Source organism: Pseudopipra pipra, chromosome 12 (genome assembly GCF_036250125.1).
Source record: "Pseudopipra pipra isolate bDixPip1 chromosome 12, bDixPip1.hap1, whole genome shotgun sequence".
Classification (NCBI taxonomy): domain Eukaryota; kingdom Metazoa; phylum Chordata; class Aves; order Passeriformes; family Pipridae; genus Pseudopipra; species Pseudopipra pipra.
The window spans coordinates 5,571,591-5,587,056 of record NC_087560.1 but is presented as its reverse complement, the minus strand read 5'-3'; the positions used below and the strand labels follow the sequence as shown (position 1 = coordinate 5,587,056).

Below are 15,466 nucleotides of genomic sequence, written 5' to 3'. Positions count from 1 at the left end.
GGATGGGACCCCTGAGAACTTAAATCAGCCTCCCTAAGGGGAATGGAGTGGTGGCATCACTGAGGCTCACAACTGTATCCTCATCCCAAGATGCAAGGCAGCACTGAGGCTGCGGCTACAGCCCATGTTGTTTTGGGATGGGCTTTTCCCTGTGGAACAAGCACTTGACATCCAGTGGTTGGTGCTACTGCCCCAGCCAGTGATTCCTCACCCATCAGAAAACATAAAGATGGTTTTATCCCGTCTCTTACCCAGAAAAAGCAGAAAGCCTCTCACCCTTTTTGCAGCAGTGGAGGCAGTTCGGGATTCAGACCTTCCTGCGCGTCCTTTGCTCATCCTCTGCCTCCAGTACCAGGCCTGGCTCTGAGCTAGGCTGCAGCTTTGTATGGAGAGAGCCAGCACTGTCTGAAATCCCACCCAGCCTGTGCTGGGAGGAGAAATCTTAATACAGAGTCAAATTTCCTCTTTTTTCTTTTTTTAATCCCAGTTTGGAGATGAAAAACCTCCTGGAGCTGGACTCAGGAATCCCTCCAGTGACACTGCAGAACAGACCCAGCCCTGACGTAGCAGGTATTTCTGTGGTCAAAGCATGAGCAATTCTGCCTTGAATAAATAGCTGGAACCCTCCCAGGATTCCTCAGATCCCTGGTTGGACCAAATGCCTCCTGCCCCAGAGGGTTCACCCCGATTCCATGTTCTCAGGAGCCAGTAGCCACACACTCCTGGGAGATTCTGCATGTTCCCAGTTGCCTAAGGGATGGCTGGTCCCCTGATGTCCCTGTGGCTGCCCAAAGGAGGCTGGCAAAGCTCAGCATGGGGGGAGTTTGGGGCTGATCCAGCCACTGTGCACACAGAGCAGAGGGGAATGGAGCAGGTTGGAGAAGAGCTTTATTAGGAGATCATGGACATAATAAATAAGGGTTACACTGGGAGATGGTGGTGAGGGGCTGGGGGCACGCTGTGCTCCGTGGGGGCTGGAACCTCTGCCACCCTTCTGAGTAGGACATCTCCCTGCATCCCCTGTGCCCTGTCCTGCTCCTTCCTTCCAGCAGCAAAGCTGGCCCAGGGGTTGCTGCCTGCCACTCCTTCTGGGATCGGGGCAGGAAATGTTTTGGGGAGCAGTGTGGAGCAGAGGGAGTGGGAGGGCAGGGCCGTGGGTGTGGCGGGGCCCGGCTGTCACTGTGCCAGGGCCTGGCTGATGTCCTTCACCAGCATGGTGCCGATAACCATCTTCTCGCTGTTGATGGTCAGCTGGGCTGCGCCGCCCTCCCGCCGCTCCAGGGTGATGAGCACCAGACTCCCACTTGTCACTGTCTTGGCTGCAAACCTGCCAAATAGTGAACACGAAGCTTCAGGGCAAGCTGTCCCCTATCTCCCTCCCATCCCCTGGGATGCTCCAGCAGGGACCAGACAGGCGCCTCCACCCACAGCACTGTCACATGTGGGTTCATGCAGGTTTCTTGTCCTAAAGGAAACCCTGAGTGTCCCCACTCTGATTCAGGTGGGACTAGAGAGGTGACAGCACCTGCCTGATCCTGGTGTGGGAGTCCAGCTACCTGTACTCGTTGCTGGCACCGCAGGGCACACGTCCCACATTGGCAGCCGAGGTCACTTGCTGGACAATGGCGTGGTCACTCCGGCATTTCTCAGGCAGCGTCAGCTTCTCCGTGATCTCACTCATGCCCGTCAGCTTCCCTGGAGCAGGCAGCAGAGGCACTTGTCTCCAGCCACACTCCCTGCTGTGCCCTGCTTTGCCGTCTCCCAAACTAAGTCACTCCAGCTGCCAGCTCACTGTATCCTGGTCCCCCAGCACATCCTAAGCTGGCTGCCCTGCTTGCTCCTTATTCAGGATTCAGTGGATTTGGGAAAATCTTTCTTTCGCAACCCTGCCCAGGCTCATCCCCATGTCTCTGCCTGGTGGATGGGCTGCTCCTGTAACCAGTAGCAATGGGGCTGGATGCTGCAGGTCACCAAGCACCCCCCACTCAGCACAGCCCCCCATCCATGGGGCCAGGGCAGGGATGTGCTGCTCCAGGAGCATGGGAACACAGGGCCAGGGCATCCTCATCACTCACCGGACACAGTGCTGGGAGCGCCAGGGGTGGCATGAGCCCTCCACGCCTTGTGGGGACTCAGCAGGGCCACCCCAGCACCAGGTTGGTGACCCCAACCCGCAGGCTGGGGGTGCAGGAGGAGGTTAGGGGAACAGAGCTAGTCTAGGGGCCTGTGAGCAGCCACTTACCCTCACCCGGCCGTGCCAGGTGCTCTAGGGCCACGGCGAGGGCGGCACAGGGGACAAAATCGGGGGTGAGTGTCAGCAGTGGGTGCCTGCACACCGCTCTGTCCCCGTCCCTGTCCCCCACTCACCCTGCTCCTTCTTGAACTCGTTCTCGCTCATGAAGACGGGGGCCATGAGCTCCCCCACGGGCGGTTGGATGGAGACGTAGAAGTGGCGTGTGTGGGTGCTGGGGAGACAGGTGGGTGAGGGGGGCACATGCTCAAAATGTGTTCCCTCTCCATGTCCCACTTCCTATCCCTGCCCTGGGCAGGGGTGATTGGGGGGAAACTAAGGCACAAAAGGGCTTGGGAATAGGGGGAACCCATCCGGCTGGACCTGGAGCTGCTGCCACCTCCTTGTCCCCTGCAGGGAGCCCAGTGAGTTTCCTACTGTCCCCCAACCACCCCGTGCCCATCTCAGTTTCCTCCCTCCCCTGGAAGGACCTTGGTGCCTGTCCTGCTGTCCCCCATATCCTGGGATACCCCATGGCCTGTACTGCTGTCCCCCAACCCCTGGGATACCCCATGCCCGGTCCTGCTGGGATATCCCCTGGGATAGGCTGTGGTCTGTCCTGCTGTTCCCTGTCCCTGACTGCTCCATATCCCTTGAAGGGACGTCAGTGCCCATCCCACTTTCCCCATCCCTGGAGCACCCAATGCCCTACTCTGCTGTCCTCTATCCCTGGGGACACCCGGTGCCAGATGCTCACCACAGCTGGAAGTTTGCTGCCTGGGTGGAGTCACAGAAGTCAATGCCCATCACCACGCTGGCCGTGTCCCCCGGCGCCAGGCTCTCTGGAACCACAGGGGTGCCACTGCATCCCATGTCCCCTCCACCCACCAACCCCTGTCCACGTTCTCCTGCAGCATCACAGCCGTGCCATGCCGTGCTGTGCCATGCCATACCGATCTCGGGGAACTCCTGGATCCGCATGCCGGAGAGCGGCTTGGGCTCGCTGACCCGCAGGTTCTTCACCTCAGCGTCAGTGTTGTTGGAGATCTGGATCTGGACGGCCACCATGTGGGGGTCCCCCGGGAAGGGTCGGCGGCTGAAGCAGTACTCAACGGCGAGCCCCTCACCCGCCATGCGGTGTAGCAGCTCGTAGGTCTTCACCGTGCCAAATGCCGGGCTCAGCAGCTGCACCGAGGGACCAGCGTGGGCTGCCGAGCACACCCTGTGGCCCCTGCGGGTGACAGGGGTCCCCGGAACCCCCTGTGGGTGACAGGGGCCCTGGGAGCTCCCTGTGGAAGGCGTGGGGGGCACTTACGGTGGGTGTCAAGGAGGTGTCAGTGAGCGTGAGACCCTCTAGGTCAGTCACCAGGCTGGTGGAGACAATGCTGCTGGAGGGGATGGGCTGGGGAGGAGGGGGAGTGACTGCAGGGTGGGGATGGAGGAAAAAAGGGTTAACAGAACTCACAGCCCCATGGGGACAGCCCTGGTGGCAGCCACATGAGAACAGCCATGTAGGGACAGCCCTGGTGGCATAGCCCCATGGGGACAGCCCTGGTGGCAGCCACATGGGAACAGCCATGTGGAGCATAGCCCCATGGGGACAGCCACACATGGACAGCCCCAGTGGCACAGCTCCATGGGGACAGCCCTGGTGACACAGCTTCTTGGGTGTAAGACACAACCCCCCGGGCACAGCCATACAGGGCCTATCCCATGGGCACATCTGCATGTCCCACAGCCATCCTCTGCAGAAAAGGACCCCTTACCCCACCCATCCCTGCCCCAACTCTGCAGCTCCCAAAGGGCCCACAAGACCCTGGTCCCACCCACTGGGATGGGTGCTGGTGCCTCAGTTTCCTCAGCACCACCACCATGGCCATCCCATGTGTCCTGGGCAGCCACTCACAGTCATCCAGGTCGAGCAGGGAGATCTCCTTGGGGCCGGCCTTGCTGCTGGGGGGCTGCAGGGGGGTAGAGATGGGGGTGAAGGGGGGCTGGGTGTCCCCATGCTTTCCTCCAGCCCAGCCCAGCCCAGCTCTACTCTCACCGCCTTCCTCCGCTTGGTCTCTGCCTCGGAGCCTGAGTCAGAGCCAGAGGAGCTGCTCTCGGAGGTGCTGGCCTCCTCTGACGAGGTCTCAGCACGGCCCTTCCTCCCCTGCAGGGCCTTCTTCTTCTTGGACTTCTTTGCCCCTTCCTCCTCCTCCTCTTCCTCGCTGGGGCTGTGGGGAGAGCCCAGCTCAGGGGGGCTGAGGTGGAGGTTTGGCTGGGGGCATCCCCATTTTCCAGAGGGTACCTGCCCACACTCCTCGGGGCTGCCTTCCGGGAGCCTTCCTTCTCCTTCCTCTTCGGCCTCTTCTCCTCCTCCTCCTCCTTGTCCTCTGACTGCTCCTCACTGTGTTCCTCCTCCTCTTCCTCCTCCTCCTCCTCCTCCTCGCTGCCAGAGCTGGAGCTGCCAGAGCTGCTGCTGCTGCCACTCTCCTCACTGCCAGACTCAGGCTCTGCAGGGGGCACAGCTCAGCCCTGCTGCTGCATCCCATCATGCCCCTGCATCATCCCACTGCATCCTACCGCATCCCATCATCCCACTGCATCCCCCCATCCCATCACCCACTGCATCCCCCCATCCCATCACCCACTGCGTCCCATCCTCCCACTGCATCCCACTGCATCCCCACAATCCCCCCCTGCATCCCTACACATCCCCTGCTATGTCCCCACTATGAATGGATGTCCCCACTGCAGTGCCTCCTGTCTGAGGCCTCACCATGATGACACTTTTGTCTCATGGCCCCACCGTGCTGGCACCTGCCTGATGGCCCTGCAATAGTGACCTCATACCCCTGGGTCCTCACCACTGTCTGCCGACTCCGTGGCCCCTGACTCTCCCTCCGAGTCAGAGTAGAAAGGTTTCTCCACCTTCTCCTTCCTCTTCTCCCGGATGGTGCACTTGGTCCACTCAGGAACCTGCCGGCACAGGGTTGATGGAGCAGGGCCATCACCCATGTGTGGGGGACCCACAGCAGCCCTCATCCCCCCTGTCCCCAAGCGAGTGTGTGAACACTAGAAAGGGGACATGGGGCAGGTAAACAGCACCCGGGCACCTTCTGGGGCTCTCCCAAAATCTTGAGATGGTGCCCCCACCTTGGGCTCATGCAGCCAAGGTACACCACGCACCTCCACATTCCTCACAGAGGGGTCAGGGGCCTCGTCTGGCCAGTCGGGCAGCTCCTGGTAGCCCACAGCTTTGGCGTTCAGCAGGTGGGACAGGGAGCCCAGCTGAAAATGGTCCCGATCTATGACAAGGAGAGAGGTGGCAGCAACTCAGGGACAGCCATGCAGCACCTCAGTGACAGCTGGCCCTGTGTCCCCATGCCCTGTGACCAGGAATGGGTACCTTTGAAGGAGGACTCCAAGACAGGAGCGGGTTTTTGGGCCAGGAAGAGCTTCTTGGCATACTTGTTGAGGGCCCCGCTCTTCTCGGTGGGCACAATGAGCTGGCGGATGAAGCGAGCTCTGTCACGGATGTCGTAATTCTGGTCGTACTTGGCCAAGTTGAGGACGTACTGGGTCAGCAGCTTGCTCTGTGCCAGAGGACACGATCAGGACCAGCCTCTCCCTCCCAGCTGAGGAAACTGAGGCGCACTGTGGGACCACACCCCCAGTACCTGCTTGGAGTTGGTCAGGTAGAGCTTGGCTGCCAGGTTGATGACCTGCAGCTTGACAATGTCCTCCTCATTGGTGAAGGACTTGGCCATCTTGCGCAGCACATCGGGCGCGATCTTGGGCACGTGCTCGCAGTACTCGCCGATGAGCCACAAGATGCTGGCCCGCGCCATTGGCACCTGCAAAATGCCCCTGGACATGTGGCACTGCTGCCACCCCTCAGCTCCTGCGTATCATGCAATGCCCTGACCCACCTGGATGTTGTCTGTGAGCTTGGCCATGTGCTTGATGATCTCACTGTGCTGGGCTGGCTGCATCTGCAGCAGCTTTTTGATGACCACCACAGATTCAGCCACCACCAGCTCTGTGGGCAGAGACCCGGCCTTAGCGAGGTCTTGCCCCAAGAGTGATAGAGCTGCCTTTTCACCCCCACCACGTGCACTCACCATCCCGGTTGGAGAGGAGCTGGACCAGGCCGTTGAGGCAGGTGTCCCGCACCTTCCCAATGTTGGTGGCACAGCGCCCGATGGCTTGGATGGTGGCTGCCACGAAGTCCTTGTCCATGCTGCGGATGTAGGTCTGCAGAGGCATGGGAGACACACATGACGTGTCACCCATATGCCAGTGCCAGGCATCCCCCCTTGCAGTGGTCACACATTGGGGCCCTTTGGAACCACTCATGGGCTTGGCATGGCCTCAGCCTACTCCTCCTGATGGGGCTCTCCTCTGTCTCCTCTATGGTGGTATTTTGGCACCCAGAGCCATGCCAGGGTGACACCCCAGTGGCCTCAGTGTGGCCACGGCATACCTGGAACTCCCGCAGGATGGTGGAGATGTTGGTCTCATTGGCCAGGTTGGTGAGAACCTCCAGCTGTGGGAAGAGATGGGTAGCATGGGGACATGGTGCCAGGGGACAGGGTGTTGCTGTCCTCCTGTCCCCAGGGCTTGAGGACAGCGGACCCAAGGAAAGGGCTCCATGAAGCCCCAAAGCCACCCCTGATGGGTTCTGCTTGGTGTTTCCAGCTCACCTTGAGGATCTTGATCTGTGTGGGGTCCGTGGAGCGTATGTAGAAGCTCTTCAGGTAGGGCTCAAACATCCCCTGCATGCAGAGCCAGCAGGATTAGTGCTATCCCTGTCCCCCTTGCTGAGGCCCCCTGCAGGCTCTGGTGACCCTGTTGGGTAGCCCTCATTCTGCTCCAGAGTCAATAGGGACAACTTGTCCCACACCAAGTCCAAGACTCACCCGCCGTTTGATGGACATGGTGGCCACGTTCTGCAGCACAACATACTGCACCTCGCTGTGGGGACAGAGAGGGAGCCACCATCAGTGGGGCAGGGCCGCACCCCCCCTTCAATAGGGGGAAGGACCCACCACAAGTGGTGCCACCATGACGCTGCCACCCCGTGTCTGGACTGGGTCTGCCCAAAAAGCTCTCCAACATTATGTCCCTTTGGGGATGGGCTTTTTGGGCATCTCTCCCAGGGTCTTGGAGCTCCCCACGGGTCCCATCAACTGGGGTGGAGGGGTAGGAGACCACCACAAGCCAGGCACCACAGACCTGTGACTCCGCAGGAGCCGCACCAGTGCCTTGGCGATGACTCCGACCTCTGCCTTGGGTGCCAGGTGGAAGTAGAGTTGTGCCACGGCCATCACCACCTGCAGGGACACACCTGAGCATCACCAGTCGGCATGAGGACACCCTGAGGGATGGCTCTGTCCCCCAGAGTCCCACCTGGCAGCACCTAGAGGAAGCCTGACCCTGGGGATGCCCATCCCTGGGTGTCCCGCAAACACCCCAGTGTCTCCTTGGCCTGTGGGGACATCATGAGCCCAGGCTGACGGACACCACTAGTGGCCTCAGAGGATGGACAGGGTTGGAGTGAGGGTCTCACCGCGGCGTTGCGGCTCTGCAGCAGGGGCTTGGTGTTACGCAGGAGCAGGCGGTGGTCGGGGTCCATGACATAGGGCTTGCGCTTGGCCAATGAGGCCGCCTCTGCCTTGGCGTCCTTGGCATCCTCCTCCTCGGAGCCATAGAAAGCCTTCTCGGCGTTCTCCTCCAGCAAGGACTCCTGCTGGGAGGTGGGACACCTTGCACCCTCCAAGAGCACCCCCCCTTCACCTCACTTCCCTGGGGGCTCCCAGGACACCTCGAGGTTCCCAAGGGCACCCTGGGCTCCTGAACTCACATTCTGGTTGGGGCTGAGGAACTGTGTGCGCGCATAGCGGGTCAGCATGTTGATGATGACCACCTGCCCCCACTCCTCCACGTCGATGAGCAGGTTGCAGAGCTTGCGGTAGTTCTTGTGGATGAGGTCGATGCGCTCTGGGCACACCTCTTCAAATGCCATCACCACACTGCCGGCCACCAGCTGCCAAGGGAAAGCCCAGGGTGACTCACTGGGGTAGTGGCATCTTCATCATGATGCTGGTTTGGTGGGGATGGTGGCATCTCCCTGAGGATGCCAGTTTGGTGGGGATGGTGGCATTTTAATTGTGAGACTGTTTGGTGGGGATGGTGGCATCTCCATGAGGATGCCGGTTTGGTGGGAACAGTGGCTTCCTTGTAGGGATGCCAGCTCAGTGGAGATGGTGGATTCCCCCTGAGAATGTTGGCCCACTGGGGACAGCAGCATTCCCACCAGGATGCCAGTTCTGCAGGGGTGGCTGCATCTCCACGAAGACACCAATCTGGTGGGGACATCACCATCCCTGTGAGGATGCTGGATCAGTGGGGACAATGGCATCCCCAGGAGGATGCCAGCCCTGCGGGGATGGCTGCATTCCCACAAGGACAGTTTAGGGGGGACATCTCCATTCTCGCAAGGACACTAGGCCAGTGATGTCCCCAGTTTTAGGGGCAAGGGAGACACAGTGCCCTGCTCACCGTGGTCTTGTCCGCCAGCAGCTTCTCAATCACTTCGATGAGCTGGTCCTTCTGGTCCGAGTCGAGGCTGCAAGGGAAAAGCAGGGCAGGTGCAGCTGGACCAAACTCCTCCCCATCCCTGCCTGTCCCTGCCTGCATCAAGCAACTGACGCCCTTCTTGGCAGCCCCAGAATTTAGGAGCTGACGCCCCTGTTACCTGTACAGCTTGGGGATGGCGTGGGCAGCTGTCTTGCGCACGTACGGGGACATGTCGGAGGCGGCCTCCTTGATGGCCAACATCATGATGGGCACGATGATGGGCACGCGGATGCTGGACAAGACCCGCAGGGCGCTGGCGCGGATCAGCTGGTTGGGGTCCTATGGGGGCATGTGGGGGGCTGCAGTGGGGGCTCTCTGCTCCCCCAGACTGCCCCCTGGGTCCCCAAACCATCCCACCTTGAGTCCTCGCTGGAAGGTGGAGATGGAGAGCAGGGCCAGATCTTGCTGTTCCTCCGCGTAGCGCACCAGGTAAACATACACCAGCTTCTTCACCTGTGGGGTGAAGGTGCCACCTCAGAGCCCCTCAAAACACAACCCATACCCAAAACTATCCTGCAGGGAAGGTGCCAGACCCTGGGGATACCCATGGATGTCACCAGGGCCACCCAAGACCTTCCTCACCTCAATGTTCTTGCAGGCAACATTTTTCACCACAGCTGGGAAGAGGTCAGAGGCATTTTTACCCCGGGCGATCATCTAGGGGGTAAAGGAGCAGTGTGACACTGGGTGGCCGGCACAGCACAGCTCGGCACCGGCAGCAGTCCGCGATGGTGACAACAACACCCACCGCCACAATCCTCTTCATGGCCTCCAGCTTGAGTGAATCCTTGTTGCTGTCAAGCATCTCCTTGAGGTCATCATGTCTGCACCACATCAGGGAGAAAAAATTCCCATTTTTCCCCATTTTTAACCATTTTTAGTCTTGTTTTTCTGCTCCCAGCCCATCAGGCTGGCAATCCAACCCTTTGCCATGCAGTATTTATGGGGACAGGAGTTGGGTTACAGCCAGGTGAAAGAGGAGCCGGAGGGACTGGCATGGTGCTGGCACCCAGTGCTGTCCCCATCCCAGGCACTGGGACAAAGACCCCATCCTATCCTGGCTGTGGTTGTTACCCTACAATGTCCCCAAATCGCAGGTGCCCACGACCAGCTCCATCCCAGTTTGGTTGAGTGTCCCTTGTCCCCTCATGGACACGGTGGCATGGATGTGCCAGCGCACCCTGACGCAAAGCTGTTCTCCAGTCCCATCCCTGCACTGGTGAAATGCCACCAGCCTTTTGTAAGGCTCGTTGTCACCACTGTCCTCTTCTATAAGGGACATGTGTCCTCCCCAAACTGGGGGCACCTGCAAGGCTGCATCCACCTGCATCAGTTGGGGGTGGCACCCATAGGACAATGCTTGTCCAGAGCCACCCTCATCAGAGGGCGGGGGGGGCTCCTTGGGGGAGTCTTACCGTGGTGGTGGCCCGGTGCCAGTGGCCACTGCAGGCTCGGTGCCGGCGAGTGGCCGCAGCTCATCAGCTCGCAGGGCGCTGTAGCAGGCTGGTTGTCCAGCCTCAGTGGCCAGCACCGGGCTTGTCACCTCCTCAGCCACATCATCACTCTCCAGTGTTTTTGGCCGGCTGGCCGGTCCCACCGGTAGCTGCTGCAGCAGCTTCTGCACTGGCGGCAGGGACAGCATGGGTTCGGCCAGAAGTGGTGGCTCTGGGGACGGTGGCAGGGCTGTGGCCCCGCTCCGGTGCCTGGCACAGCCAGCTGAAACCTGATGCTGAGGTTGGGGTTGGATTGCAGCCTTGATTGCAACACCCTTCGTGGTGGATGAGGCCACCCTGGGATGTCACATCCCGAGTGACATCTGACCTGCAGCTGGGGCTTGGGGACATTGCAGGGAGCTCCTTCCCTGGGTGCTGAGTGGCTCAGTCCTGGGCAGGGACCCCACACCATGGTGGGACACCCACCTGGGTGGTGGGGTGGCATGATGGGACACCTATGGATGTCCTGCATGGGTCGTGTGGTGACACTGAGGGGAACGGGACAGACTGGGGGACATAGCCAGGGTGGCCAGGGCTGGGGGACACTGCCAGAGGGGGTATGTGGACACTGCCAGGCTTGGGGGCAGAGGAACACTGCTGGGACACACAGCCAGGCCAGGGGACGTTTCCAGGGGTGAGAGAGGGAGGGACTTGGCCAAAATGAGGGACACTGCCAGGGGTTCAGGGAAGGGACACACTCTGAGATGGGGATTCTGCTAGTAGGTCATGGATGGGGAGCACTGCCAGATGGGGGACACGGCCAGCCAGGGGGACTGCCAGCAGGGCAGGGGTCAGGGGACATTTCCAGATTTGGGGACACTGCCAGCAAGCCAGGACTGGGTTGTCACTGCCAGACTGAAGGACACTGCCAACAGATCAGGGGTGGGGGACACTGTCATACTGGGGGACACTGTCATACTGGGGGACACAGCCAGGGGTTGGGAGTGTGACACTGCCAGACAGGGGTACACTGCTGGAGGCTGGGGGGACACTGTCACACTGGGGGACACTGCCAGGCCATTGGGGAGGGGGGAACACTGACAGAGGTTCAGGGAAGGTAGGAACCAACAACATGGGGACACTGCCAGCATGTCACAGATGGGGGACACATCCAGAATGGGGGACACTTTCAGAGGGCCAGGAGTGGGGCAACACTGTCATGCTTGGGGACACTGCCAGGGAATCAGGGAGGAGGAACATATCCAGAGGGGGGGACAATGTGGCATCAGGGAGGGGTACAGGGAGGGGGGGACACTTCTAGACTGGGGACACTGGGGTCAGGGTGGGGAGCATGTTCAGAGTGGGGGACACTTCCAGAGGGTCAGTACTGGAGGGACACTGTCATATTGGGGGACACTTCCAGAGGGGCAGGGATAGGGGACACAGCCAGACTGGGGACACTGCCAGGGTAGGTGGGGACAAAGACATCCCTACATTCCTGCAGCTCCAGGACACCCCCTGCCTTCCTGTGCATCCCTGCCCCCCCATCAGCCTGCCCCACGCAGGGGTGACATTTCTCAGCGCTCCCCTCCCCCAGGCTGGGGACCTCGGCTAGGAGGGGCTGTCACCCCACGAGAGCCACAGCAGAACACTGTGGCCGGGAAGGGGTGCAGTGGGGGTCCCCGCACATTCCCCCGCAACCACGCCATCCCCAAAACTCCGCGGTTTTCCCACAAAACCCTCCCTGGCCTTTGCAATCTGCAGCGACCTTTGCAACCTGCAGCGACGGCGGCGTGACCGCATCCCCTGTCCCCATCCCTGTCCGCATCCCTCATCCCCATTCCCGTCCCCGTCCCCATCCCGGGGACCGCTCCAGCCCTGGCTCGGGTACCACGTCCCCGCCGAGCACGGCGGACAAGGCCTGCGGTGGCGGCCGCCGCGCCAGGCTCCTGCCTTGTCCCCTGTCCCCGCACTGTCCCCACCTCTTGTAGTCGGAGGAGAAGATGCCGCCGCTGGCGGGGTCGTGGCCGTACTCGGGCTCGCCCAGGCTGGAGGAGCCGCCCTTCTCCTCGCCGTAGGCCGGGCTGGCGGCCATGGCGGCGGGAGGGATGCGGGATGCGGGATGCGGGGGGGGACGCCGGCACTGATGTCAGCGCGGGAGGGGACGGGCCAGCCCCGACCTCCGCCCCGGGGCAGCGCCCGGCGGGACCGACCCCCACCGGGATTGGGATGGGAGGGGGGGCTTTACACCCCCTAAAAAGTCCCCCGCCCCGCAGGTCTCACCTCCCGCACAGGTGCGGGTTCCGGACGGCGGGAATACAGGTGGGATTTCAGGAGAAGGAATGTTGGGACGTGGCTATAGAGTGACTAGCATAGAGCTCACACCTCATCCCAGATTAGAATCATTAAAATATATAATTATAATAATATACAAAATGTATAATTATGGTAATATACATTATTATGTACTATTATAATTAGACATATTTCATTAAATTACATTATAGTAAATGATATTGTATGTTAGGATGCTATGATATATATTATCACATCATATTACATTATATTTCATACATAATACATTATGAAGCAGACATACTATACATTTTTATATATTACCGATTACATTAATCATGTGATATTATATATATTCTATATTCTGTCATACGGTATTATCCATAAGCCATAATCCATTCTACATTCTACAACCCATATATGGTGTAATGTATACAATATATTATACATTATATTTGTTATACTGTGTTTTATTATATTGCAGATTATATTAACTATATTATAGTATATATTATATAAAATATAGTATATAGTATATTATTCAATATATTATATTATTAAATATTTTATATTTTATATTCTATCATTACAGTATATATTCTAAATTATATGCTATATAGTATGTAGTATATATAATGTATGTTATCTGAATGGTTATATATATTAGGTATTGTATTAATTTATATTATTCTTGTAGATATTGTTGAAGATATTATAGATCATATAACATTATCAATAGCATGATAGGTATTATTATATACTAGATATATTATTCTATATGAACTATATTATTATATATTATAATTATATATTAATATATATTACATGTTATTATAAATATACCTATAGATATTATTACATGTATATACTTTTTCATATATAATATATTAATGTAAATTAGAGCTATTATGGATATTATTACAGTTGGGGTTTTGTATGATTTTTTTTTTTAATTTTTCACAGGGTTTTTTTTGCTATTGGCAGATATTCCCATTATTATTTTCCTGGGCAGCAGACCAGCCCCAGGGGCTGGTGTGGGTCAGGCAGTGCTCCCACCCCATCCCACAGGAGTGAGGCAGTGAGGGAAAACAGGCACGGTTCAGGGAGCAGAATTTAATAAAGCATCTAATTAATACACAACAATTAATCTGCTGCACGTAGAAAGGTGGGCACCCACTCCAGCCCTCCCAGAGACCCCACAGCCCTCCTGGAGACCCCAGTTGTGTTTGGGGACCCCAGGGTCCCTGGAAACCCTACAGCCTTTCTAGGGACTTTGGAGTCTTCCTGGAGACCCTCAGGAGACACTGAGAAGAACCTGGTTCCATCTTCCTTACTGCCCCATCAGGTGTTGGTACCCACTGGTAAGATCCCCCTGGACATTCCCTTCTCCAGGCTGAACTGCCCCAGCTTCTCTTCCTATGAGAGCTGCTCTCTCAAACCCTTCATGGCCCTTTATTGGTGTCTCTCCAGTATGTCCATGTCCCTCTGGAAAGCTCAGCACTCCAGAAGGGCTAGGATCACCACCCTGGACCTGCTGGCAACGCTCCTCCTAACACAGCTCAGCATGCTCTTGGCCTTCCCTGTGTCCCAAGAGCATGTTGCTGGCTCATGGTCAGCGTGGTGTTCCCCAGGAATCCCCAGGCCCTTTTCTACCCAGCTGCTTTCCAGCTCATCACCCTCCAGCATTTCCTGGTGCCTGGGGTTGTTCTTCACCATGGGAAGGCAGCACATTCCCTTTGCTGAACCTCATGAAGTTACTCTTGACCCATTTCTCCAGCACATGAGCCACCCCTCCCAGCTTGGTATCAACGACAAACTCACTGCTGGGACAGCCCTGTCAATTGGACCAATAATGAAAATGTTTGACCAGGACTGGACTCAGTGTTGACCCCTGGGATACACCAACAGTGACTGACCTCCAGCCAGACCCAGTCCAGCCATTTGGCTCTTTTTCAACCCAGCAGCCCACAGAATATTAATTTTTGTGCTCAAAATCAAATGCCAGCAATGAAAGAGGAGATGTCTTTTTCAGGAGGCCACCGGGAGCAAAGAGAGGCCACTCCTTTCAAGATGTGCCAAAGTGGGACATCACTTGATGGTAACTTCTGGGAAAAGGGAAAAACCAACACATCAAACAAGGCTGACACAGGGTCTCCATGCAACCATTTAATTCCACACAAGAGGGATGCCAAAGCCTGGTCCTCAGGGAAGGATGCTCCACCTGTGCATGTTCCCCAGGAGCACCTCCACCTCCATCACTGCAGCGCTGGGGACACCTGGGAGAGAAGATGGGCAGTGGTGACGCTTGGCTGGAGCAGGAGCCAAGGTCTCCCAGGGTAGTGGCACCCGCTCTGGTGGTGGCACCCACCATGGCACCGGCGAGCTGGCCCAGCCCCAGCAAGGCAAGGGCAAAGTGGATGCAGTTGCAGGTGATGGCGTCGTACTCCACCACCTGCTCCATGGCCGCCCGGATCCGCTGCTGCAGGGCAGCCACATCCATCCCTCCCTTCCTCCGGAGCACCTTGGCCGGACCCCGCGTTCGCAGGAGGTGGCTCTTGCCATGCTTGGCCACAATCCCCGATGGTGAAGTCCCCGAGCTGCCTGGGGGGCAAAGGGCACTCTATACCCCATGTCCCTTCCATGGGGGTGTCCCCACACCATGACACCTCCTGGGGCTCACCTTCCAGGTGGATGATCTCCCCATCACCACAGTAAACACCAGCGTGGGCGCTCCACCAGCTGGGGCCCCATGAGGCCAGTGGGAAGAGGAAGAGGTCCCCGGGCTGGGGCTCGGCCACCCCGTTGGGGACCACGTCAAAGTGCTGTCCCAGCAGCCCCTCGCAGAGGAAGAACCCCGCTGTAGTCACTGCCCCGCCCACCA

General features: G+C 58.0%; 1 protein-coding gene across 4 annotated transcripts; it reads right to left on the bottom strand.

The window, feature by feature from the left end:
• Positions 1–870: 870 nt before the first annotated feature.
• On the bottom strand, positions 871–12,481 carry AP3B2 (adaptor related protein complex 3 subunit beta 2). Of its 4 annotated transcripts, none has more exons than XM_064668626.1 (28): positions 12,273–12,481; positions 9,606–9,681; positions 9,440–9,514; positions 9,215–9,310; positions 8,976–9,136; positions 8,780–8,846; positions 8,082–8,264; positions 7,788–7,967; positions 7,454–7,551; positions 7,138–7,192; positions 6,922–6,993; positions 6,702–6,764; positions 6,340–6,472; positions 6,148–6,257; positions 5,896–6,072; positions 5,625–5,811; positions 5,405–5,523; positions 5,083–5,194; positions 4,524–4,728; positions 4,278–4,449; positions 4,137–4,191; positions 3,546–3,652; positions 3,184–3,415; positions 2,988–3,072; positions 2,368–2,465; positions 2,243–2,266; positions 1,557–1,695; positions 871–1,327 (listed from the first exon to the last, which is right to left on the bottom strand). In XM_064668626.1, exons 1-28 carry the CDS (start codon positions 12,383–12,385, stop codon positions 1,177–1,179), a joined length of 3,345 nt encoding a protein of 1,114 aa, XP_064524696.1. In that variant the 5' UTR covers positions 12,386–12,481; the 3' UTR covers positions 871–1,176. The 4 variants fall into 4 exon arrangements, with proteins under 4 accessions (XP_064524696.1, XP_064524697.1, XP_064524698.1 ...); XM_064668627.1 differs by having other exon boundaries at positions 7,788–7,964; positions 12,273–12,480; XM_064668628.1 differs by lacking the exon at positions 2,243–2,266 and having other exon boundaries at positions 12,273–12,478.
• Positions 12,482–15,466: the final 2,985 nt, after the last annotated feature.